The sequence below is a fragment of the Astatotilapia calliptera genome, chromosome 6 (assembly GCF_900246225.1).
Source record: "Astatotilapia calliptera chromosome 6, fAstCal1.2, whole genome shotgun sequence".
NCBI classification, from domain to species: domain Eukaryota; kingdom Metazoa; phylum Chordata; class Actinopteri; order Cichliformes; family Cichlidae; genus Astatotilapia; species Astatotilapia calliptera.
The window spans coordinates 35,749,201-35,777,140 of record NC_039307.1 but is presented as its reverse complement, the minus strand read 5'-3'; the positions used below and the strand labels follow the sequence as shown (position 1 = coordinate 35,777,140).

The window sequence follows — 27,940 nt, the reverse complement described above, 5'->3', positions numbered from 1 at the left end:
CCCATATCTATCATCTTGTGAGACAGTGGATTTAAAATATCTTCATATTTAAAGGCAAAAACAGACATCCAAATATGATATAATCAGCAGTTTAACACCGTACATTGTGTAGAAAGTGTGGAGATGTTGGCGGTAGTGATGTGGGATACCAAGGGTGGTGTCAACGATATTGATCTGATACCGATACAAAAACTTAATGTTTCATTGTATTTCATAATACAATATATAATTGCATTATGTAATTGTAACTGTAATAATAATATAGCTTCATCATAATAATAATAATAATAATAATAATAATAATAATAATAATAATGCACCAACGACACTTGTCAATAAGATCATGTTGGTTGGTTTGGTCTTGTGGGAAATGTTTAAAGCAAGAAAAATAAACCATAATATATCATCACCAGATTTGTCTTTAATATAAAATAAACACATCAGACTGTTAAAATTCAGTATTTTGTGGAACTCTGTATTTTTGTATATTCTGATACAAAAAACATCACATAGTTGCTTTTCTATTTTACAAGTACTAAACTCTCATATTTCCAAGGAAATGCTGTCTGTACATGTCTGCAGCTCGGCTCCTTCTGTTAGAAAGTACAGTGAAAACAGCTGAAAACAAGTTTGCACTCATCAGCTGACATTACCTTGTCTCATAGCAGAAATAGTGAATATACAGAACTGATCTCAGACATGTTATGAGCGCATCCTGATCTCCGAAGCTCAAATAGATGTACAGCAGGAAGCATGAACCGACCTAACAAATCAACAACGTCCTGCAGCAGAATCTGTTATTGTCTGGATTTGACCTCAAAGGATGCTGCTGATTGGCTGAGGCTGGTGCCCCAATGCAGCAAAATGATTCAGCAGGTTTCATGTATTGTACTCAGGAGGGATGTTTCTCTCTGCCTGGCCTCCTGTTACATTAACCAATGAGCAGAGTTAAAAAGCACCCCTCCCACTAGTTCCTAAATATGTGTTTGTACTGCTGGGCGAGGCTGTTTGATGCTAATGCTTCTCACTAATTTGTTGACTGTCTTTCAAAATTCACTTTAAACAAATCAAGGTCTTTAATCCTCCCCTCCAACCAATTATGCAAGTAGAGTTTTTAAGTGCAGATGACGCAGCACGATAACATTTTACAAAGTAATGCAGCAAAGTGGCTTCAGTCAGGAAACAAAACTGTATCGGCGAGTCAAATTTTAGGCCTTTAAGTGCATTTTCCTTCTTTTCACATTTCTTCCTCCTCCTTCTGCTCCTCCTCCTCCTGCTCCAGGTCTATGCTGCAGTGGCACAAATCTGATCCTGAACCTCAGTGACAGTGCCACACCCTCCCATCCCATCCCTGCTGTACCATGCAGACAAACAGAAAGCGCAGGTTCAGAGGCAGCTCTTCACAGATCACCAAAAACCTGAATGATTTGGGCCTTCAGACATTATTACTGAATCTTTTTCCTACACAATAAGAGTGGCAGGATATTATACTTCACAAAAGTGATCAAAAAAGCGACATGTCTCAACAATCAAAACCGAGAAGGAGCATGATTTCAAGCGATGATGTCATCCACAAACTGGCACTGGGAGTTTTCAGCACTGCTGTCGTATGAACTGTAGGTGGATACATGAAGGAAAAAGAAAAACAAACAGAGCCTTTTAAAGACCGCACCACCACCTCCGCTAACAACGTTTAAGGAGAGTTATATAATCATTACATCCTCTTTGGCTCTGTGGCTCAGCAGCCACAGTTTCTCATACACTCAGCACTGCCTGCAGCACATGTAGCAAATATCAGAGCAGAACAATATTTCAATGCTGGATTATTTCCAAAATAACACTTTCCTGATGTTCTGAGCCATGAGTTTAAAACATGGCATCCATGAAACCCGCATAACCCCCAACAATGAGACTTCTCTAACAAATAGATGACATCATGGTGGCCATTTTTTGGCCGTAGTGTCTACCAACTAAATGCTCACTAGCCCTTTGCTAACACCTCTGCATGGGATGTTTTATTGTTACCACAACAAAACGCTGATTTTAGCCGCTTAAAGCAAATTGCGCCAGACTCCAGGATTTAGGCCAAGCTAAGCTAATCGCTTTCAGCAAGACAGGGAATGACTTTGTGTTCGACATTCAACAGGAGATTTGTCTCCAGCCCACGTTTTACTGACACTTAAATGATTCTCAGACTCAGTGATGAATAAAATGAACAGGAGGTTTAGAGCTCCAATCGTAATACCCACATGCAGTTGAAAAATATATTATCATAACCATATATTTGTCTTCATCTACTGAATCGATTCACCGCATGGGTAGAAACACGTGGGCACATCGAAAGGTTTACATTATATTCGTACATGGCATTCATCCCTATGGATGTGAATTCACTGCTGTAATAGCCTACACCACACAAGCATCAGCAATGCTGGGCACTGATGTTTTCATTTCTTTCTTTCTTTCTTTCTGTTGGCACTTCTAGGCCTCCATACCATCAGGAATCGCTGTATGCTATTTCACTATTTCTCAGTGTGACCACATTTTGTGAGCAACTGGTGGAAAATGCGTGCATATTTCATATGCAGTATATAAAATGCAGGTGTTAACAAATAGAATGCAAATAGATAGTATTTCTGCACTGTAGGCTGAAACTCTAATTATTATTTAAAGGGTGCTAATCAGGCTGCCTCTAAAAGAACCTTTACTATAATTTCACTTGTGCATTTGGAGCAGTACGTACAAAACAGCAACATCTTTGGTGTCTTCCCTCTGTTTCCCGAGCAACATCAGTGTCTTTAGCTCCATTGAAGAAGTGGTCTTACGTGAGTAAAAAAAAACCCTATTTTTCTATAAATCTTTTACATTCACAGTCTTTTCTTTACACATGTGCATCCACACAAGAACCTGGAGATGAGAAGCCATGGCATAGAGCTGAAGCTTGTGTTCTTTGATACAGTGAATCAAAGAGCGAAGGGTTTGGTGCATGTTGCTAAAGCTGCACCCCCGCTTTTTGTTAGGATGGTGTCTTCCACCCACAGGTTCTGTGCATTCTTGGAAACTGGCCCACTTTACGGTCTCCAACAGTGCGGGCTTTTGGAGTGTGTTTTCAGATAAAACTCTGAGAGCTGTAATTCAGCAGCCACATTTGTCTTTACAAACAGCTTAAAGAACCATCACATGATGGAGTGTATTCTGGGCTGTTTCACACACACTCTGCTAGGTTTTCACCAGCGGCTGCTCTGAAATGTCCTCTGGTGTTTTTTCCCCTTCACGAGATTTTTTCCTCTTCTTGTGGCCTGAGGAAACAAAACACATTAACAGTTAAATGCAGAAGGACCGGTGTACCTGTCATACACCTACTAGAAACTACCATACTGTTGTTAGATTTAAATTTATAGACAGCATTTATTTTGGCTTCTAACTAAGGTCACATATTATTGCCAGTTACTAGCATTGTAAGGCTTTGGATCTTAATTTAATGTGTAATTTTTACTAGAAACACATTGAAATGTTTCTGTTTATCAATCGCCTGTCTATGTCCAGACTTTCTGATAAATCAACATGGCTGAGGCTTTTGTTGTTGTTGTTTAAAATAAAATTCTTTTCTTTTCTTTTGGGTTTTTAAAATTGTTTTTAGTTTCTCGTAAAAAGATAAAAACACATCATTGCGCTTGAGGATGAAGTATCATAAAGTAACAGGTTTCTATGAACCAAAAAGTAATTTTCTCAACAAAAAGAAGGAAACACTTTGATCTAAACAATCAGTGGAAACCAAAAGCATCAATTCTTTGCAAACTGGAATAAAAATCAGTCAAATTTGTTTTATACACCAGATGGAGATTGTAGTTTTCACTCATATTAAGCATACATATGTGGAGCATTACATTTAGTTCTATTTTACTCAATCAATCAATCTTTCAGTTTCACTCAGTTTCACTTTAAACGTCCTTTACAGGCTTCTGTAAGCATTTGTTAAGCTGTATCCACACAGGCAGCAATCTGCTCATGGTGTATTGCTTTGAATGGTGAGTTCCAGGCTCCAGTTACTTAGGTAACAATCTAATGTATTTACTGCCCTGTGTCATGTCAATTACCCGTATCCTGTGATCTCATTGGAAATCGCCTCAATCGGTTGCCTTGAAGTTGAGAAAGGTTTATCTCAGGACTGATTCACTTCTCATTAACAGTGATTTTTCACCTGTATTCACTTTAAATATTCACCTAAAGTTGTTGATTATCTTTGACTTTCTATTGTCTCTAATTTCTGCAACGCTTTTAATCCTGCGTGCACAAAGCTTTATTTCTTTGAGGTTTTCATTTCAGTTTGAAATGAAGAGAAGTAAACGATTTGCATAGAAATACCCAAATCAACAAAACTCAAATGTCATATGTCGTTGTTTGTGTATAGTTTTACTTTCATGAAGATTTGTTTTTCAAATTCAGCAGCAGCAGCAGCAGCCTCCTACACATCGATCTGACACAAAGCGCTGGAATCATCGTCCAGAAACAGCACAAGAATACAGAGCAGGCAAGTCCAAAACACTAATGTATGTTTAAGTGTGTGTGTGTGTGTGTGTGTGTGTGTGTGTGTGTGTGTGTGAGCGCGCGCGTGTGTGTGTGTGTGTGTGTGTGTGTGTGTGTTTGAGTTTGCATGTGAATCAAATCCAAGTAGGAAGTGAGTGAAATGAATAGAAAGGGTTGGTGAATAGGTGGCTTGTGTGTGACTGACTTAGTTTGAGCAGCAGTTTCTTGCCCAGTGTGTCCTCTGAACCACTCAGCGACAGGCTGCTGATGAAAGGGGATGTGTCCGTTTCTATGGGAACAGAGGCCATGTCTGAGAGGGAGAGACAGAGAGAAAGAGAGAGAGAGATTATGACCTGTCAGTGATAAATAGCTTTGGTCTCTGCTAGAGGACAGACTAAAGTCCTGTGTGACTCTGTGCTAAGTTTGAGAGCCATGTGCTAAAACTATCTGTTATATTATGTTTGTGTTTGGAGATTTCAAGCTTTTTTCAAGGATTCAAGCTGGTGGTAAACCTGCCTTACATGCATTAATGCAGAAAAAGATTTTCCGTGATGATGTGTAGTGTGACGAGTGTGTTCTTTTGGAATATTTTAGTGTTGTATAGGTTTCATGTCTGCTGTCACCGTTAAAGACATGGACGTGACTTCCTCTCTGTACCCGTGTCTATATTTTGTGTGGAAGCGTTTATTTTTTAACATAAACCGTTAGACTAACCAGGCTCACATCTGTCCTCTCTGATGTAGGGGATCTCATCCATCCTCAGAAACACCGAATCACTCGGACTCTTCTGGCCATCAGACTTGCTACCTGCAGCAGACACATCCACAGAAACATGTACATCAAAAAACACATGATGTAGTTTGTTTTACTGGATTTTTTTACTGGATTTACTGGACATTTAAAAGATGTGAAATCTTTTACTGATTAGTGAATAAAACTGTTTTTAGCAGAAATAGCATGTTTTTCTTGGTTTTGGGTTTTGAAATGTTTGAATCCCATGTTAGACTCTGAGGAAATCGCATTTTTAAAAAAACTGGATAACTTTACAGAGTAGATAATTTAATATACCAAATGTTGAACAATAAACTATACAACATAATTGTTTAGTATAATAATTATGAATGAAAATAAAATAGCAACCACTCACTGAAACTCTAGATTAGATAGTAGGTGACAATGGCTCTAACCTTTCAGTTTCCTGGTACAAAGTCTCTCCAATTTCCTGTTTGCTATATGCTAGTAGAGTTGATAAAGGTCACCAGTTAGCAAGTGAGTGAATCCTACAGACTTTAGGATTCACTGATCCTAAAGCTTTTTGAAGTATTTGAAGTAGTTTCCAGGGAAATACTTCAGCCAAACTGAATATTTCCAGCAATGACAGCAGGTCTGCAGTGGGTTAACTTTGTCCTACATGTGGAACAATGTCCTGACCCTCCAATGGACTCCATTGACTAGAGTCCATTGGCGGCTCTATCACTACAGGTAGGTACCATCTACTCCTTGGGCAAGATACTAACACCATGTCTCTGATGCATCCATCGGACTATGAGTGTATGTGAAAGCACTTATGTAGAAAAGGCAGAGAAAAAGCACGTGTATGAATGGGTGAACGAGCCAAGATGTATAAAGTGCTTTGAGTGCTCAGGTAAAGTAGAAAAGCACTATATATTACCAATTCTAAAAAAAGCTTATGTTAACTATCCTAATATTGGTTTTAACATGACTTCTTAATGGCTCAGTCACACTAGAGGAAAAAAATCAGTGGCTGATGTTTGCATTGAATGTTTTCACATTTGGAGCAAATTTAAAGTAGATGCAGTCACAACTTCAGTGCCCAGAAGTTCAGCGTGCAACGCCACAAACTGCTGTGGTCTGAGCTGCACTGACAGCAATCGGCCTCAGGCAATTTGGCAAAGGTAGGCTAATTTATAAATGCAGACAGATTTCCAACAGGCTTCAATCTGTCTAAGTCAGCATGCACCAAGGCATCTGTTTGCAGTAGGACACTCAACTCAGTTGGTTGTGATGTGGTTATATTCCTGTAAACCACTGCAGAGCACCTGTGTCATTTTGCAGTTAAATTGTTGTCTTGCAGCAACAGAATTTCTGTTGCTGACCTACCAGGTGGGTAGCCTCTGAACGTAAGTACGGTAGTTAGTTTAATGTTCAAGTCGTTTAATATGAATTTCTGTGATTGAAGAATGCAGCACATCGGTACTTTTCACCAATTTATCTCAGTTATACTATCACTATACTAGCTTACATGTAACTGTCAACCCATTCAATCTCAAACTGATAGCAGACTGATGACGTCCTATTGTTGTTTTATTGCTGTCTCGATGCACTAAAATCACTTTGAAGATGGCAACTGACTGTGAGTGACTGCAGATCTGGTCCCAGCCTTCAAACTGACCATTTCAAAGGCAGAAAGTTCATTTTGGTCGAGCTGCAGTCTTCTGTGTCAAAAGCATTTGTCGCGACATGTCAACATACATTAAATAATAAGTCAAAAGAAGCGTTTACTTGAATAATAATGACATTAAAAATTAGAAATGGAATAGTAAATGTTGTCAGTACATGTTTACCTTAATGTTTTACCTCATCTAACCAGAAATCCTTTAAACTTTGATTTGCCATCTAATGTTTAATTTTAATCCAAAAACCAGAAATTAATTACTTAAGGAAATTAATACTTACACAGCTCTCAGGGCCGACCCTACACTTAAACTTTTTCTCAAGTAGAAAAAACGAAGAAACCCACACAGCTCATGTCATTAATATTGTCTCTATCATTTCACTCTGTGGTTTTATCTCTCACTCACTCGTTTTTAAACATGCTGTTTTAGGGAGCTCAGGGTATTCAATTCCAGTCATACTGAATATTACACCCTTATCGATTTAGGAAAAAACTCATTTGCAGGAGTGGCATGGCTTTCTACCTCTGATGGCTCAAATAATCTCTTACTGACATCACTGTGACATGAAACCTGCTTCAAGTCATCCCTGTTGTCACGGTATGACTCCATGTCTCTGGAGTCGAGGATACTTACGGACAATGCGGTTCTTCTCATTCAGCAGGGAGGTGCTGTGCGGCACACTGGACTGCTGTCCCCGGGTTCGGGCTGAACTGGGCCGACTTGGCTCCCTGGGTGGGGGCATAAGGGTGGCAGTAGTGTGGTCTGGGGGCATCAGTGTGGTGGTGGTGGGCTCTGGTGCTGGAGGCCCGGGGGTCGGGGAGTTGCTTTCTGTCAGACGGGTGTCAGCATCAGGGGTCTGAGGGGAGCTGTCCATCCGGGTAGCTGTTACTGCATTCTGGTAGTGACTCCGGGTGATCTGATACATAGAAGCAGAGGATTATGGGTATTATTAAGAGTTGAACGTGAACCTATTCTTTTCTAAAAGTTTTTGTGTAATTCGATTTTATTACACCCTGTTATATCTAATAATTAATAGTGTAAAAATCTCTTATTTTTGTCCATTTTTGACTAAATGTTTTTTCCTTATTCAGTGTGATGTAACGCCCATCATATCAGACTTGTCTTTACTTGTCATGGTCAACTTTCTTTTTGTCTTTTGCTACAAGTGAGATGAAATCAAGGACAATGTTAATGAGGACGGTAACGTGTGCTGCTTAGTTTGAGAGATCTCATTAAATATTCATTGTCTCAAGATCATTTGTGTCATCGTTAATGATCCTCAGGCCTTTTGTGTTGCACCATTGTCACAGTATAGCTTTCTTTCAACACTGCGAGAAGTCGTCTGAGAAAACTGAATTTCATCACTAGTACCTCGTCCACTCAGACACCGATGCCCTCTAACCACTGCCAGGAAAGGCAATCATTAAGTTACTGTTTAAAAAAACTGAAGCTTTAAGGACAAGCTCGCTTTAGCACTCAGTGGTGATGTTAAATTTAGGAGTAAGTGATTTGGTTATACAATAATGTCAGTGAATGTTCTGCATCTGATATTTGATATCCAAACAAATATGGCTGTGAGTGTGTGTGTACACTGTAATAGCACTGTACTGCCAAGGTTGAAGGCGACTGGATGATTGTGATGATTGAGATATGTAAAGAACAAAAAGATGGAAATGAAGAGAATTCTCCCGTCATTAGTTACACTGTGACTGTGCATGGTCCTCTGAAGGACTGATCCTAATATTTTTCCTGAAACTTAGTTTCTTCATATTGATCAGAACTGAGTTTGTAGTTTACCATAACAGGGATTTTAATATATCTGAGTCTATCCCAGTAACATTTGTTGTATACTGTGGGGGTGGATTTAATTTTGGGTTTTTTTTCAATTCAATTCAATTTTATTTATAAAGCGCCAAATCACAAAAACAGACGCCTCAAGGCGCTTTATATTGTAAGGTAGACCCTACAATAATAACACAAGATTGTGGGCAATCTTGTGTTACACTTTCCCCCGTCTGTCTTTTATCTGATTTCATTTTGTTCTGATAGCTGACGCCTAAGTGACCAGAGGTTTTTCAGTCCGAATTTCAGTCAGGGAAATATTTCTTCCAAGGAGCTATGAGCAAAAGATTTTGGGAATGTCAGACTTCCTCCAAACATGCTCTTCATTAATACAGTTCTTCAGCAAACTCAGAGCAGTCACATAAGCCTAAGAACAAACCAGAAAACTAAATATTTGTTCCTTGACCAATGTGATGTAAGAGCCCATCATACCAGAATGTATTAATCTAATGTTATATTATGAATGAGATGGAACACAGATGCTGGCAGCACAGTTTTTATTTACTTATGTATTATGGTAGATCTACAATAAGCATTCAGACATTTCAGTAATTCTGTAATTTTATAAAATAATCCCGTTATGAAGTTCAGTCTCTGGTTTGGTGCCGATAATGGTCCTTCAACAAAATCCCCAAATTAAATGAAGTAAGAAAATTCCAACATGTAGTCTCATATTTAGTCTCAGCAAAAAGTTAATAAATGTAATAAACTTTTTTCAGTCATGGTTATACCGTCTCCCTCTCCATTCAAGTCAGAGTACATGTGCATTGTAAAGCATGTCGTCTTTCCAAATGAAAAGAACGCTTTCAGACACCATGTGAGTTTCAGGTTTTACCTTGATGAGCTGAAGGTGAGTGAGCTGCCTTACAGAGTAGTCTGGCAGGTAGACATTCCCCCCTCCATTCAGCTGGCTCATACTTCCCCCATAGAGCATCGACTCAGAGCGGTCCAAACCGCTGCTACGAGAGGGCGATCTGTGGACTGCAAAGGAGGATATGATATCAAACATGTATCTTTTAACAAGGACAGAAAAATGGTAGAGGAGTGTCAGTCAAATCACGAAAGATCTCAGGGATGTCGCTGCAGCTGCATGGCAGTTAAAAGACTCAGAAGTGTTCACATTACGCCCTGTTATATCTAATATTTAATACTGTTAGACTCCTTACCACACAAATCTTACAATAATATTTAAATATTTAAATGCTGCCACTCAGAGCATTTAAATGCTACAACTGAAGATTTTTGAAGAGTTTCAGAGCATTTTCACAAATACACTATGTGTTTGCACAATTTCACTCAAGCAGTATATTATGCATGTTTAGGGAACTAGTGTTCATTCACTACACAGTGTTTGCTTCATGGTGGAGTCACTAAGGGACACATGCAAATGGCAGATCTCACATTTTACATTTAACCTAATATTTAAATACATCGCGTTCCAAATTATTATGCAAATTATATCTTTCTCTAATTTTTCTAAATAGTTGGTCAAGTGACAGTCAGCATAATTTTCGAGTCATCAACCATTAGAGTATAATTCAAATGTTACTCAACAAAACTGCCAATAAAAACAGTATGTTTTTCAAAAATAAAAAAGTTAAAATGCACTGTTCCAAATTATTACGCACACAGAGTTTCAAAACATTTTATAGGTTGTAGAGAAGTGAAAATGGTCATTTGTTGAATTTGCAGCATTAGTAGATCAATTTTACTGAAATCAAAAGCTATTTCAATCAAAAACATCAGGTCAAGTTACATATTAACATTGGAGCCCTTATTTGATAGCAGTTTTACAATTCTTGCATCCATGGAACTTGTGAATTTTCAGAAAGTTTCTACTTTGTCTTTGCAGGATGTCAAAATAGCCTCGCAGAGCTGCTGTTTGGATCTGAACTGCCTTCCACCCTCATATTTTTTTTTGCTTGAGGATGCTTCAAAGGTTCTCAATAGGATTGAGGTCAGGGGAGGGTGGAGGTCACACCATGAGTTTCTCTCCTTTTATGCCGATAGCAGCCAATGATGCCGAGGTATTCCTTGCAGGAGATGGTTCATTGTCTTGCATGAAAATGGTTTTGTTGCAGAAGGCACAGTTCTTCTCTTTTTACCATGGAAGGAAGTGGTCAGTCAGAAACTCCACATACTTTGCAGGGATCATTTTCACACCTTCAAGGACTCTAAAGAGGCCAACCAGCTCTCTCCCCGTGATTCCGGCTCAAAACATGACTCCACCACCTTCTTGCTGACGTTGCAGCCTTGTTGAGACATGGTGGCTGTCCACCAACCATCCACCACTGCATCCATCTGGACCATCCAGGGTTGCAATGCACTCATCAGGGAACATGACTATTTGAAAATTAGTCTTCTTGTAGTTCTGGGCCCACTGCAGGCATTTCTGCTTGTCAGAATTGGTTAGGGGTGGCCGAATAGAAAGTTTATGCACAACTGCGAGTCTCTGGAGGATCCTACACCTTGATGTTCGCAGGGCTCCAGAGGCACCAGCACCGTTTGCTGCTTTGCTTTGGCCTTTTAGCAGCTGCTCACTTAATCTCATGTATTTGTCTGGCAGAAACCTTCATCATTGTGCCTTTATCTGCACGAACCTGTGTGTGCTGTGAGTCAGCCATACATCTCTTAAAATTATGGTGATCACACTTAAGTTTTCGTGAAATATCAAAGGTTTTCATTACGTGTCCAAGGCATTCAACTATTGCACACGTTTCAGCAGCAGAGAGATCATTTTTCCTTCCTATATTGCTTGAAAATGATGGTCTGCTTAATAATGTGGAACATCCTTCTTTAGTAGTTTTTCCTTTAATTGGGCTCACCTGGCAAACTAATGATCACAGGTGTCCGAGACTGATTTCAGTCATCCAAAGAGCCCTGAGACACAATTCCATCCATGGGTTTAATTGAAAAACAACTTATTTAATCTTTATGACACAATTTGCATAATAATTTGGAACACGGTGTATGTTTTTATTCAATTACAATGAAACAAAAATCTGTGCCTTTAACTTTATGTGCCTAACAAGCATATATAACTGCACAACTGAAAGCATTCTATCATAATCTTTAATGAATAAACTGTGAATTATCACTATACTCTTCAAAGCAGACAAATACAATAAAATACAAATTTTCTTATTATCAGTCTTCTTGTTGCTTTAAAAAAACATTCATCAGCAAACTACTTAAAAACATGCCGAGATTTTTAGAGTTTCAACTAGAACTAAATCTTTCAAATTTGCTTTGATTTTAAAATCCTCTCACTGATCAAGGAAAGGTTTGATATCTGGCAACTCATTTGTTTATATCTGATAGAAAGTGCGTTACAGTCTAGGGTGGAGGTTTTACATCTTCTGTATACTCTTTTTTGGTGTGTCATGATGAATTTGCAGTATTTATATTTATAAATGGTGAAGCTGTTTCAGAGTATGTGGAGTTCTGGCTTCATGCTCGTTGGTTTATAAACTCATTTTTAGTTTTTCTGTGAATTTGTGTTGATTTTTGCTTCTATCATTTTGACAGCAGATACTAAAGGTTAATAATCAGGCCACACACAGTGCTTAACAAGTTTATTAAATCACCTGTGATACAAAAAACAAACCAAACAAGACAAATGTTTTAGAAACTTAAAAATGAAAAATGATTAAATTGATTTGACTGAATTCATATTTTATACCCACGATTTTATGTTATTATGAGGGTAAGTAAGTCCAATTTGGCATGATAATAAAAAAGTGCTTTACTATTTTATTTCTGCTTTTTCTAAAATAGTAAGTTTAATAGACAATAACTATGTTTTAGCATTAAAGAGCGTGGGCATACTAGCGTATTAACCATTATAGAAACATAAAAAAACGATGTTGCAAATTAACAATAATGTTAATCTAAGACTGCTGTGGTATAAACCTTACATTCGGTGGTGGTCTAATATATTTGTAAGTTCAATGATGTTTGGGAAAGTCTTTTGTACCTGCTGGCATGATGGCCGGGACCCCGAAATAAGAGAACGCTCCATTCTCGAACTTCAGTGCCTCCTTACCAAACTCTACTTCAACTCGACCCTGCAAAATAATATTGGAGAAATATAACGTGATCTGACTGACTGGCACACAGGATATCATAGCCATAGCTAATTACTGCCATGGCGGAAGGTCAAATTCTTACAGGTACCTGTAGCACTAGGATGAAATAGTCCACTGGTTTGTTGCGCTGGAACAGGAAATGCTGAGAGGCTCGTTTGTTCTTCTCATCAAACTTGAGTTCTTGAACCACACTGGGGTGTTTGATGAGCCTCAATAAGATCTTCTCTGAGATGTGTGTTGGTTTGAAGGGCTCCACTTCTGAAAAAAAGCAAAAAGATACAGGATTGGGTGAAGACAAACGCTGCAAATATTCTTGTTACAGTTGCTAAAACACTGATGTTCTTGTTGCATATTATGCAGAAATGTAAGCGCTCTGACAGACAGAGAGGCGATTTGATTGGCTGCTACCTGTGGAGAGGAAACGATGTGTTGCCAGGAGAAGCTGGGGGGAAATCTTCACTTTCATCTCATTTTCTGACAGTTTGAAGATGGAGAAGTCCTGCTGCTTTCGCTCATGATGAGAAACACGACGCTTTGTGCGATTATCAGCTTAGACACATAAAAACAGCCTGATTAACTCTTACATTTCCATGTATTTTGACCACGTACGTACATTTGAGCTTATGCACGTGTGTTTGCACACATACTGTAGAGATCTGTCTCATCCAAGATCTCTGACTTGATGATTTCCTCAATGACATCCTCCAGGGTCACGATGCCCATCACCTCGTAGAAAGGGTCACCCTCACCCTCGTTGTTAACACGCTGCACGATGGCGAGGTGGGACTTCCCTGCATGCACAGTGAGTCTCGAATCAGTGTCACTTTTCACTCAAAGCCATTTGCAGTATGTATAAATACAAGGAAATCCATTCAGATTACCCAGCTGTAAATATAACCTTTTTTAATATTTAAAACAATATGCAATATGGTCCTGTTTAACTTTTACACAGCTTCACAAATATCACTAATGGAAAAGAAATTTCAACAGCAGCGTGCAAAGTCATTACCTTTGACTGAACTATTATTTAACAACCTTGTATGAAGATGAGTATCAAAGTGATAGTAGCTTCTATCCCCAGTGTTTCATTTTTTATATGGATGTTCTCCAGTAAGATCCATGACTGGTTGTCACAGTAAACTGTGTGGAGTGTGATGATTGTTAGTGGACCCACATGCAGAACACAGGTGGAATTTAACATATGCATTTAATGCTGGAGCAGTCAAAAAAAGCACAGTCTAAAAACAAAAAATAAAATCCAAGAGTTATGAGGAATTACTACACTGGGGTACACACAGCAATGTGGGACAACTCGACAAAGGCAAGGGGAGACTGAGACAATAAATACCAAAGGTACTGAGGCTTGAAAAAGCAGGTGGGAAACACAGCAGAAACAAATCATGAACAACAAGACAAGGGAAGTAGAACTCAATGTAAAGCACCGGTGACAAAAGACTACCAAAGTAAAAGAGGAAATACACAATCAGTTGACAACAGACTCAAACATATAAACTTTACACAGCAGGGCACAAGGGAAAGAAAATAACAATAGAATATAACAAAATAAACCTAAGGCAGAAAGTTCATGAAAATAACTAGAAAAAAAGGGAAACACAGAACTAGAAGTCAGTGAAGTCAAATGTGACAAACAAGAATACACAATAATGAACAAACAGAGAACCAACAGAACATTAAAGAGCACTTCCCCCTCAAGGGCAACAACTTACAACTTTGCTTTGTTTTTATTACATTTTCTTTTTATTGCAACATGCTGACGTCAGTCTTTTTAAAAAATTACGATACGATGATGTCACAAACAAACAAACACAACTTCGTAATATGGTCATCTCATTCACACTTCTCTGGCTCTAAGCACAGAAGCCTCGCCCACCTGCCAATTAACTCTGTAATGTTTACGAGGAACAGGCAATCAGAACAAAGTAAAGTCAGAAGGAGAGGGGAAGCTCCTAAAAACCCACCTCTTAAGGGAATTATGGGCTGCACAAAGACTCAGTATAAGATAAACAAGGATTATTTTGAAGTATAAGTCATGCAAAGCTACCCTAGTACAGACCCTTAAAATTGAGGCAATCGATTGCTGGAAACAATTTTATAAAATGATGATTGAATTTGTTTAACTTGACTTACTAACAGTAGACCTTTTGATTCTTGAGATGTGAGACTTGGAATACAGTTATCCTGTAAAGTGTTGGTGTGTCAAATAAGATGATTAGATTTCATATTTAGCCTCTGGATTAGATTTAAGTAATGCTCCTTCCCTTTCCACTGCACAGTATGAGGCATAATGACTGAGTGGAGCTGTGCTGTCTGATGTTCAGTAAGTGGAGCGCCAGCGGGAGCTGAATGGAGTGGGTGTAACAGCAGATGGGATTTAATACAAAGGGCGCTCTGGATGCAAAAACACAATCCATCATATGAAAGTCTGCATGCTCCTGCTGTGTTTACTTCCAGGTTGATGAGTGTGCGCTTTTGGAGGTAGCATCTTGTGGCGTTCCCAAAGATAAATGGCATAATTAATAATCCATGCACTGCTGGATGAAAATCTTGTTTGGGAGCATATTTTACAAAGGAGAAAAACAAAACAAAATGATGAAGTGCTTAGTCAGGCTGACAGGATTGTCTTTTGATCTTATTTTGTTTGAGATGTGTAGGAAACATAATGGAAGAGCGAGTTCACCGAGTAAAGAGTGAGCCCTTGTTTGTAGCCCCTCCTATTCTCAGCAGCCTGGCTTCAAATGAACTTCCTCGCTCTCTGTTCTTACACTCTTTGCCTGCCAAATACTACCTCGCACACACTGATGCACAAACACAGACTAACACAAATGCACACGATTCTGGATTCTGGCAGTGTTTCTTGTAGATAAATAGGTCAGGCGTACATCCAAAGTGGACTGAGAGAGGCTCATGTGCAGTGCGTTCTCTCACAGTATTCTGTTTTTTAAAGACGGCAACTATGTCTCAGTGTCTTTCCTTGCACAATTACATCTTTCATTTATTCAAAGCAAGTGTTTTGGAATTTAACATTTTTATTCTTGACTTTTAACAGCTATATTGTAAAGGCATCAATCATATCATTAAAAACGAGCAAAGTGTTATTTCAGGCCAGCCTCAAAACAAAGCTCAACTGCCATCCTGGTGAATAAAAAAAAGAACGAAAGAAAATGGCTGCCTTCATTTCACTTGGGGAGATGGCGTTGGGTTAGCTTCCTCCGTAAGGTCTCAGGGCAAACTAAAGTAGCTTTAACTGGTCTACATAAGTCAAAATATAGACATATAAAGCATCTTTATACCATATAAAGCATCATAAAAGATAAAACAATAATTTATTGACAATAGAACAGAAACACAGTTGACCTGCGATTATTGTGTTCTTCTTTTGTCTTTCCTTTTCTTCCTCCTATTATTATTGTTATTGTTATTATTATTATTAGTTGTTGGGTTTTAGTTGTAATAGTAGTGGTAGAAGTGTATGTGATAATTAAGTACATTTTAAACAAAACATTTTTTAAACATACTTTACTAATTTATTTATTATTTATTTATTTATTTATTGTCTATAGCCTTGCAACTTTTTTTAGACAAACTAATCTTATCAAAAGTTTAGGATTCCTTTAAACCTTCAACTCCTGGAAACAATGTCTCCTTGCACCAGCTGTTTTAAACTATGTCTTCTTATGGCAGCTGACATGTCTGAACTGAGCTCATCCTACAGGTTTCATTCCTGTAAAGAGGGACTGACTACAGCAAAACCAAGACACAAGAAACGATGCATAGCATTCATAAGGTTCAATTCTTCAGATCTGAAGAAGCCTCATGGATGACAGGTGAAATGTCCTCATGTAACTTGCCTTTCTTCCCAAGCCACTTATGGGGAAGTTCAACATAAGGTCAAAATTACAAGTTTTACATCTGGCTCCTAGTGTTATTTATGTTAGATTTCCCCCGTTTGGAGATATTGGCTGTAGAGATGTCTGCCTAACAAAAAGGCACTCCCCTTGAGAGGATCAAATTGCCAAAAATATGCATTTATTAAACATCTAAGGCTCTTTCCTGAAACCATTACTCTGTTATTTTTTTTAAATCCACAAATGTGGCTGAACAGATTTATGTAGGCACTATTTTCTTTCTGTTTAACTACATTTTCAATCCGAAAAAACAAAACAGAAACCCTGTGCTGCTAGCTAATGTTACAGTTCAGCCATATCAATAACATGAGCCTCTCTTCACAGAAAGATGTGCTCGTCTCTCTGCACAGTTTATGGTTGGAGCATTACAGCGCTGTGAATAAATATTTATCCTCTTCCTGATTTTGTAGCTGTTTTTGGATCTTTGTCACCATCAAATCTTTCAAATCACCAAAGAAATGTCCAGTTTTATTATGCTGTTTTTAAATATAGCTTACTTTAAAAAAAACATAGCAAAAAGCAGAGAAAGGAAAGAATTATATAGCTGGACCTTGCTATTGTGTTTCACATGATCGTCCTGCCACATAACTCAAGACCTCTTGAGCTTCAACTCACTAACTGATGTCCGGACATTTTCCATTAGGACAGCAGAATTCATGATTCCATCAATTACAGCAAGTCATCCAGCAACAAAGTCCCAGGCTACCTACCACCGCCATGCTTGACCTTTGGTATGAAGTTCTTTTTATGAAGCACTGAACTAGTTTTATAATCGATGTAACAGGATGTAAGCCTTTCACCAAGTTCTGCTTTTGTCTCGTCAGTCCATAAAATATTCTCCCAAAAGACTTAGAGGGCGTCAAGATGTTTTTTTAGCCAATCTAAGATGAGCCTCTGTTTTCTTTTGGTCGACAGTGGTTTTCTCTCCCACGGATGCCATTTTTGTTCACTCACGTTCTCACCTATTTAATCGTAAGCACTGATCTTAACTGAGGCGAGTGTTCTTTTGAGTTCTCTGAGTTCTCGATGTGCTCTTAGAGTAGTGTTGGTAGGCCAGCCACTGTTCCAGATTTTCTCCATTTATGCATAGTTCACTGTAGTCCCACAGCTTTAGAAACTTCTCTGTAACCCTTTCCAGATACAGTTGGCAATTACTTTTCACATAGGGCCAGGTAGCTTTGAATAACTTCTTCCCTTGATATATGAAATGATAATTTAAAAATGACATTTTGTATTTACTAAAATATTACAATTTGTTTGATGATCTGAAAACAGGCAAGTATGACAAATATGCAAAACTAAGAAATCATATAAAGAAAATAGTTCCTATTTGAAAATGCGTCATTCTAAAATGTCTCTTAAACAGATTATGGACTGAAATGTAAGAAGTGGACATGAGAAAGAACAGATGGCGGAGAGACAAACTAGAAATACAGCACACTGAATATTTTATACTCTCCCTCCTTGGAGACTGCATACTGAGGGGAACTGAGAGAAGGGAGAGGATTCAGAAAAAGAAAAAATAGTGTAAAGGGATGAAGAATTTACACTAGAAGGACAGCATAACTTGATGCCTGTCATTAGATAAAGCTGACCTAAACTAACATTCACTTCTTCTTTTTTTTCACTGCATGTCCATCAGTGAAAACTCATACTGTAGTGTTTTTGGTGGTAGTAATGAAATCTGACTTTCACTGACAAAACCCCTTTCCTAGTTTCAGTTCTCTGTTAAACCCACTTTGATCAAGCTTTCTGTGCAGGGCTCTTATTCAGCTTCCCACCTGTTTAAAGAACCCTATGCCTGGCAAACTAAAGGTCCCCTGTACTGGTGCTGCCGTTGTACACAACAGGAAATGTGTTACTTGGCTGCTTTCATTTGTGCCAGACACACTGCTTAGCATTCCGGCCAAAGAATCCCTGTGCAGTCTCACCAGACCAGCAGACTCTCTGCTGCAGCTCTGACCTGCCTTCAGATGCAGTCACATCAATGTTTTACTTACTTTCAATCAATTATCACCTCTGCTAACCAGCCCTCCTGTTCTGCACTGCAGCTAATGTGCTGCAGTTCTGCACTGCAGCTAATGCGCTCTCTCTCATTAAACACTGGTTAACTATTTTCCCTGTTATAGCCAGAATTTAGGTCTGAAGTGTAATTTTAGCAATAATTACAATGTTTTAAATGCACTCGAAAGAAAAGGTTGGATGTAAACTGACCTTTCAGCCAGAGCTGAGGTTTAATGTCAACATCTTTTGCGACCAGGCTCTAGCTCCGCTCATATTCATCTTTGGTAACTTCAGTACTTCTACTACTCCTCACAACTGAAAACACAAAAGTAACCGTGAGTGTGTATCTAGAGCTTTACGAGGGATGGCATCTCCTGCTAAAACATTAGAATTACCCAATGATATAATGTATATACCTCTGAAAATGGTCACTGCAAGCATATTAGATACTTTAAGTATATTTTGGTACTAAAACTACTAAAACTGTGCCTTTTACTTCTTTTTTAAAAGAATACATAATACTCAAAAAAGCCAACATAAATCTGGCTCTTATGAAATCCTGCTCTACATATGATACCATCTGCATGACGACAAGGCGGCACATAAGCAAGAAAATTGTACAAAAGGTTTTCTACACCAGATTTCAACACTGTCCTTATTGCTTTGTGCTTATTGCTGAACAAATATGCCTGTGGCCTGCAGACTGCTCTGTTTAATCATCTAAATGCTATGCAAATAAATATGGTATGATCATGCTTTAAGGCTAAAGTGCAAAACTGTGTTTGCATAAAAGATAATCAGCCCTTTATTTGTAGTTATTCCTTAGAATTTCATTTCTTTAGTTTTATGTTCCTTTTTCTTGATGATTGAAAGAGCTCTGGCTCAAATCAGCCCACAAAGCCAGCAGGCATATGTCGAGCAACCACTGATGCATTATACAGTACTGTGCAAAAAGACTTGAGGCACTGCTTATTTCTTAGTATTTTGCTTCCAAGCAGTCAGACTTTCTTGTCATTTTTAAAGCGATAATTCTTCAGGCTTTCTAAAAGATCTTTTAAAGTTTTTATTTGGGATTTTTTCCACTCATTTCCAGTTCAGTCTTTGTACCTAACCGTTTTCAGAGGGATGTTTTTGTTTTTTCCAAGGATGAACCAGGGTGGTGTCTATACAGAACAAATCAATTAATAAAGAACCAGTTTTGAGTTGTACCTTTAGACACTTTGTTACTACCAACCTGCCACAAAAACACATCATTTTCATGTTTTAATGGGATCAATAAAAATGCCAAAAATAGCACAGTTTAACAGGCATAAAATAGTATATTTAAATCAACAAGTTGATTCCCAAAGAGTTATTAGCCAAACACGTCATATCTCATCTCCTCACATATTGTGCAGTGTGTCCTTAAAGAATCCGAGGAAACCTACAAAAGAAGAAGAAGGCCTAGAAATCTATCGACAGTTGATGAACAGTATATGAGAGTCATGTCTATAAGAATTTTTTTTGGAAAGATTTAACAGGAGAGATCTAACAAATCACACGAGAACTGAAAATGAGCAGAAATCTGGTCTTCTGGAGTGATGAATCCAAATGTGAACCATCATCAATATGCAAGAAGGAAGACAGGAGAGAGGTGCAACAATGCGTGTCTACAGCCATCGGTAAAACATGTTTTGCAGTTGCTTTTCAGCCAATGGTGTTTGCAATTCACAACTGATGGAATTATGAATAAAGACAAAGCACATGATGATTTTTACCCGCTGTGAAATACCATCTGGAAAGTGTCTGAATCCCAACAGCTTCGTATTTCAGCACAAAAATGATCCCAAACACACCGCCAATGCAGTATAAGCATGCCTGGATAGTAAAACCTCAATATTATTGAAGCAGTTTGGGATCATTTTAACAGAGGACAGAGCAAAAGGCAGACCCTGAAGACTACTTAAAGAAATGAGAAGAACATCTGCCTAAGAGAGTTCAGGCTGTGTTAAAGAATAAAGGTGATCATTGACTATTGCTTTTATTACTATTATTTGTTCCCATTTCCTAGAAAGTTTTAAAGAAATGAAGGGTGCCTTAAGACTTTTACACGGTGCCATAGATCACCCTGCAGCTGTGTGTTTCCTGCAGCTCTCTTTGTGAGCACCAGCTACTGCAGGAGTCTCACTGAAATGAATAAAAGGGCCTGAGTTTTTCTGCTGCAGTGCCTACACAGAGACAAGGAGGCACAGGGAGACACACACACACACACACACACCAAGGACAGACCTTGTTTATAATCCTCTGACTGTGTAGATTATCTCATCCAGATCCCTTTGTTGCAGAGCGACACAAGAACTATATTTGTGTTCATCCTGCAGCTCTGATGGCATCTGGCTTCATACAGTACAAGCTACTACATAATCCAAATATATGCAGCTCATTTTAAATCCACACACAGGTCTTCCTTGTCTGTTACAGGATGTGTAAGACAAGACAAACTTTTTGTGCTTAAAGCTAAAGAGTCAAACAGCTTACATTTCTGGAAAATTCTACCATTACCAAGTTTATAAAATGTTTCCAAAAGCATTTCACTACAACACGCTTAAAAAGATGTTCAGAATAAATAGAAACCCCTCTGTGACATTTGGCAGTGAAAGCTTTTCGCTGTTTTGTGCCAAAACAGACAGAAATACAAACGTCTCCGCAAACAGAGTCTGCCTGGGCCAAGGTGTCCTCTATTTATCTTCCTCTCCTCACCACAAACACAGCAGAAAAAAGTGCTGACTTTGCAGGGTCCCTGAGAATGCAGGAAGGCGGTGATAAGCAGCAAGGTCTGTGATTGGCCAATTCGAACCCCACCCATTTAAAACTAGAGTAAGATGGAACAGCCTGCTGCCTGCATGCAGGGTGGAAGACTGCTTCGAATCTGCAGGGGAAGCTGTGCACACTGCAAAAACACAAAAAGGGGGAAAAGAACAGCTCCTTTTCAGCTTCAGATTGCAACAGTGCATATTTGCATTCCATCTGGAGATGAAAGAGGTTTAAGCACTGCTGCTAAAAGATAGGTCAGCTGTCTCAGCTGCAACTTCCAGGGCCCATATCATTCTCGAATTTAAAGGTGGCAGAAAACAAATTATGTGTCAGTACACAAGTTGCCGTCTCAAGTTCATACATTAAATACTAGTTTATTAGAGGGTTTGATTTCCCTGTGTGAATGCCACAAGTGAGACATTGAGTCCTTCCTGCTCCCTTTCTCAACTGTAGCACTTCAAAGCGCCGGAAAACATCTGCAAAGCATCACAAGTATGATGAACTGCAGAAAAAACTTTCTTGTTAAAAACAGGACTCATGAGTGCAAAGATAAATCAAGTTCAAGTACACAACAGGAATGTTTCGGGGTTGTTGGGTTTTTTTTTGTTGTTTGTTTGTTTGTTTGTTTGTTTGTTTGTTTGTTTTTGCCACCTCTCACCTGCTTTTCTCACCCAGGTTACTTACAGAGTCTGTTACAGCTTAAGTTATAAACTTGAAGCACCAGCAACCTGCTAACATGCCACACCCACTCCCTTCTAACACCCTTCTCACCTTTCTTGAACTCCTCCAGCATGGCGTCCAGTTTAGTGTCGTTAAAGACGCAGTGCAACGGGTGTTTGTAGAACTGGGTGATGGTCTTCAGGGGGGTGCAGTCGTCCGGGTCCACAAACGCCAGGTCCTTCACAAACAGAATGTCCACGATATTGGATCTCTCGTTCTCAAATACCGGAATCCTCGTGTATCCGCTCTGCATGATCTCGGACATGGTGTTGAAGTCAAGCACCGCGTCCGAGGCCAGCATGTAGCAGTCGGTCAGCGGAGTCAGGACGTCCTCAACAGTTTTGGTGCGCAGTTCTAGTGCTCCCTGTATGATGTTGAGCTCTTCTTTTACCAAGTCGTGGTACGGGTCGGTGACTCGCAACATTTCCAAGAGTTTCTCTCTGGTGTAGAAGTTGGAGATCTCCTGGTTTAAGATGAGGTCCAGCAGCTTGCTGATGGGGTATGAGATGGGGAAGGAGAGAACCATGAGCAGCCGTGTCACCCAGATGGTTTTGGATGCGATGGCCAGGCCGTGGCGCGATGCGACCGAGTGTGGAAGAATCTCCCCGATGAAGAAGATCCCGAAGGCGCAAATGACCGTGGAGAGCCAGGTCATGCCCAGGATCTGGCACATCCACACGGCGAGCGAGGCGTTGATGATCGCGTTCCCCAGCAGTAGAGTGCACAGGACATAGTTACCATGCCGACGCACAGACTCGATTTTCCGCGCGTAGTTCTGTTCGGTGTCGGTGCCGCTGTTCTGGAGGACCTGTAGCTCCACTGGATCGAGCGCCAGCAGGCTCAAGTTCAGCCCGCTGAACAGAGCTGACAGCCCGAGCAGGAGGACGGAGACCAGCACTTGCAGCCAGAGCTCCGGCACTGCTGAGCGCTCCTTCACGGCCACCCAAAAATCTTTAGTCCGGTAGTGTTCCCATTTGGATCCGTCAAAGGCGCACATGGAATAATATTTAATCTTCTCCCCTCTCCGCAGGTCTTTGGCCAGCAGCTCCACCAGCACCGAGTTCTGACTGGAAGCAGACTTGAAAGAGCCCAAAACCTCGATGTCGGAGGTGCTGGCGTTCTTGTCCATGCACATGTTTCGCTTCGGGTGAACTTGCCCCTCTCTACCGGGAGTTGGCTCTTCGATGAAGGCGATCCAGGGCGCGGCATTGTTGGCACGAGCACGATTGAGCTTCTGCGAGGAGGTGGAATAGTAGACCCGAAGTATGAAGCGAGTCCCCTCGGTGGCTTTCAGCACCCCGTCCTCCACGGACAGCTCCGTCCCGGTCTCCTCTGGTCGAAAGCCGAGCAACCCGAGCGCCGGGGCTGGCAGCAGCGAGCAGGCGCAGAGGAGCAGAAGCAGCCGGCTCAGGGAGAGCGGAGCCCCGTAGCAGAGCAGGGAGACGGCTCGGTATCGCGCGGCCGCATTGGATGCAGCCATGATGCGGTGTGAGAAGCTCTCTCAGTCCACGGTCTCCGGGTCACGTGCCGCGCGGTTCCGGTCCATGTGGAAGAAGGAGGGACCACCAGCGCTCCGCTGACTGCGGTGCTGACAATGATGTTCGCCAGCACACACACACATACAGAGGGGCGGGGGGGGGGGGGGGGGGGGGGGGGAGGGCTCGCCACCTTGCCCTGACGCAACTTTCTAATAATAGCCTCGTGGATTTCACTGTGGAGTTTACATTACATATGTTGCGCTCAGCAAGTCCAAGCATCCTTTTCAACCTTCATCGAGGTTTAAATAATGACTTTATCCTCAGCAACATCACTGGGTATAAAACGAGCATCTCAGACAGGAAGAGTTTCTCAGAAGTCAAAATGGGTCGAGATTCACCAATAAGTAAAAGAACAACAAAAAAGAAGAAGGAAAAAACACATTAACAAATCGTGGAACAATTCAAAAACAATATTCATGTAAAAATGTGTAAAACTGCAAACACTTTGAATATCTCATATTACCAGAAGATTCAGAGAAATCTCAAGAGATCTCTGTGCAAAGGAAAAGACTGAAAATCAGTATTAATTGGCTGTGATCTCCAGGTCATAAGACAGCACTGCTTTAAAAATGGACATGGTTCTGTCATGGAAGTCACCGCATCAGGAAAATATCCAGAAATGACTCTCTGTGGACACAGTTCGTTGTGCTATTCACAAATGCCACCCAAAGCTCCAAGAAGCCAGAAACCCAGTGATTCCAAAAAGACTGAGCTAAATTGTAAAACTGTTCTGTGGTCTGACACATTGAAATTTAAAATTCCTTTTGTTTGGAAAACATGGATACTCTGCAAGCAGAGAGGGACCATCTCTGATACTATGGGAATGCATTCATGTCTGGAAATGACTGGAATTCACAGCATACACACCTGGAGATGAATGCTAAAAGACTTAAACAAGTTGTAGAGCAAGATTTTCTCCAATCCGGATGATGTCATTTGCAGGTGAGGCCTTACATATTTCAGCAAGACAATATTGAACCTTCTGTAATGAAATGAAAAATATAAAGAATACTCAGGACTGTTGAGCAAGCAGAAGCCCATATCATGCACCTCGACTCTGTGTTAGCTAGTTCCCTGATTCCTGAAATAATAACGATTACTCCCTAAACTGCTGCCTTAAAACAAGCCCATTGTCTGCACTATCACTATGTGCTTTTCAGTGAAAATAATGGGATCAAACAGCAAAACAGAACATCACAGCAAAAGAACAACAACACACCCAAGTTTCAGTGTTTAGTCTATTACAAAACAAACAACCTTTTTAGTTTGTTTGTTTTGGGTGAGCGTTAGAGTAATGATCAGCAGTGATGATGACAGACCTCACGGGCTAAAAGGTGCTAACAAAAGTTGGTTCAATAGCTTTCAGCGTGGGCCGATTTTGAAACACTGCTATTATTGCTTATTATTTTATTAATTGTAGTTTCTACATGGAAATAAAAACAACAATGGATGACAAAAAATACCAAAAGTAATCAGACTTTATCAGTCTGTCACATTACTGTGGGGGAATTAAGGCCCCTCGAGGTTTGGACTTTGACTCGTCCATTGCAACAGCTTTATTCGTTCCTTTTTTTGCCTGTTCTGTTGATTTGCTGCTGTGCTTGAGATCATTGTCCTGTTGTAGACCAGGCCTTAGCTTTTGGTGTCATGTTGAGCTGTGTGGCAGGCAGGGGTTGGATCCAAACACAGGACTCCAAGACAAAAACTTGACTGAAAGCAGCAGCTTTTTTTTGAAAAACAAACTAACAACGAAGTACACAAACATAAGAAGAAACAAACAAAAGAACAAACAGACGAAGACTGAAGACTTAAATACACAAGCAGGACAAGCAGGGGATGGGAAACAGGCGGGGACTAATTAGACATAACAAGACAGTGAGGATGCAAAACTGAATACCCTGAATACAGGACAAATGACTATCAAAATAAAACAGGAAACAAGAGACATGACAGGGAAACAGATGAAAGGACACGTGAGGTTGAAGGCAAACAGAAACACACTAAACATGATGAAAGAATGACTAAGAAGCTAACAGAAAACTAAATGATCAAACGAGAACACAAAAGTACAAGAAAATCAAACATAAACCACTCAGAGAGTATAACCCAACTTAGAATATAATCCCACCTGATAAAAACAGTCCATAACATAAACCCTGAGTCAGTTGGACAGATGGCCTCACATATGACTCTAGAATACTTTGACACAAGTTCATAGTCAACTCAGTGACTGCAAGGTCCCCACGTCCTGTGGCTTCAAAACAAGCCAAATCATCAACCTTCCTCCATTGTGCTTGACTGTAGATGTGTTGTGTGTTTGTGCCTTACAATGAAAAATCTCTATTTTAGTCTCAGTGGTCCGAAAGGACATTGTTCCACTAGTCTAGTGGTTTGTTCAAACCTAAACTGAGTGATTTTCTATTTAGAGAGACGAGACCTCTCTTTCAAACAAGCCAAACTAATTCAGTCTCTTTACCTGTAATGTCATGAACTTTAATATTAAACATGATAACTGAGAAATACAGAGTAAATAATGCAGCTATTTTGTTGTTGTTGTAATTTCTCTGACCACTGCATGGTCTGACACTGGGGCCAGTTTGCAGGCACATCCCATCCTGTTTTTAGTGTTTGAATAACCTCTCTCACTAGAATGATGGACTTCAAATTGGTTGGATGACCTTCTGAGATTGAATGGCGGCAACAACTGGTTGTCTAATCATTGCTAATGTCTTTCCTCCCAGACATCATGTTAACACATAGCTGAATGAACCTTCTGCACCTGGCTGATACTTATTGTCCTTCTTTCCATGGAAGCAGTAAGGGCAGACACAGATTTTCTCACACTGTGTCTGCATTTTGGCTTCATTTTTTTTCTTTTTCATTTTAAAGGGGGTCTTTTTTGTCCACTCCAAGATTCACTCTGTAGTTTCAGTTAACTGGGAGCATCTAGACAGCATGTTTATACCATCTGGTATAAATCAAAGGTAATTAATGGAAAGAACCGCAGAGAATGTTATGATTTGGTCAATTTTGTAAATTGAACGTAATAAGTTGTTTTTTCCACAAGGTGGCAGAAGTGTAAAGGCTATCAGAATCTGGGGGTATTCGTCACATCCACCAGCACAGACAGTAACGTGTCGGATCTGCGTCGCTCAAAGCTGAATCAGATCACTTTGAGTGGCATCTCATATAAGCTTTGCTATAGCGATTAATATACAGTCCATAAAAATGCCCCAATGGTTCCTCTTGTTACTTTTTATTTGTCTGTTGTGTGACGTTTGCTGACTGGAAATGTTCAACAATAGAAGAGCGAATGTCAGGATCAGTCTTATTACAGTTTTGTATTTTCCGCTTCTCTTTATTATTTCATTTCGACTTTTTGTTTTTAATTCTGTTTAGTTTCAGTTGGTTTCCAGAGTGGATTTTCCTTTATGTTTTCACGTGTTTCATTTTCATTTTAGTTCGTTTTTTTTTATTACATACATCGGTGGCAATAATTGTGAAAATCAGTACAGGTATTACAATAAAAACAAATAACTTTCTGAAGGCAGCTGACTCACAGAGTCTCGTAGAAACTCAATAAGCACGTCCACCAAAGCGTATTGAGGCAAGTTCTAATTAAAATAAACCAAATATAACTGTATTTTGATTTTATTTTAGTTAGTTTTCCTTTCAATTGTTTTTAGGAGTTTTTTAAATGATTTTTTTAATTGTAATTAACTAACGTGTTTTTTTCCACTTCCAGTTTTAGTTTTGAATTTAGTTTTAGTGAACTATAATGACCTCTGTTGAGATGTGCTTATTTTTATGATTGCTTAATTAATACATCAAGCAGTGATTTTGGAGAGAGGAGAAACTGGATTTGAGTCTATTGTGCTTTTTTTTGTTCATTTATGGTTATTAACCCTTGTATGGTGTTCGGGTCCGTGAGACCCGTTTTCAGTTTTTCTCAAGAGAAAAATTAAACAATGAATTATTTTTTCAACCTGAAATTCATTGGCTTTGGCTTATTTTCGGTGAAGAACATAAATCCGAACTAATTTTCAATGACCTCATACTGTACCTCCCCCCACGCATTTACATTA

The 27,940-nt window shown here is 39.6% G+C and overlaps 1 protein-coding gene across 1 annotated transcript; it reads right to left on the bottom strand.

Moving 5' to 3' along the window:
• Positions 1–454: 454 nt before the first annotated feature.
• Positions 455–23,939, bottom strand: LOC113024683 (metal transporter CNNM1-like). Its single transcript, XM_026171951.1, has 10 exons — positions 22,369–23,939; positions 13,522–13,665; positions 13,283–13,423; positions 12,963–13,132; positions 12,763–12,853; positions 9,622–9,767; positions 7,578–7,860; positions 5,242–5,334; positions 4,733–4,837; positions 455–3,299 (listed from the first exon to the last, which is right to left on the bottom strand). Exons 1-10 carry the CDS (start codon positions 23,795–23,797, stop codon positions 3,220–3,222), a joined length of 2,682 nt encoding a protein of 893 aa, XP_026027736.1. The 5' UTR covers positions 23,798–23,939; the 3' UTR covers positions 455–3,219.
• Between the last annotated feature and the right edge of the window lie 4,001 nt (positions 23,940–27,940).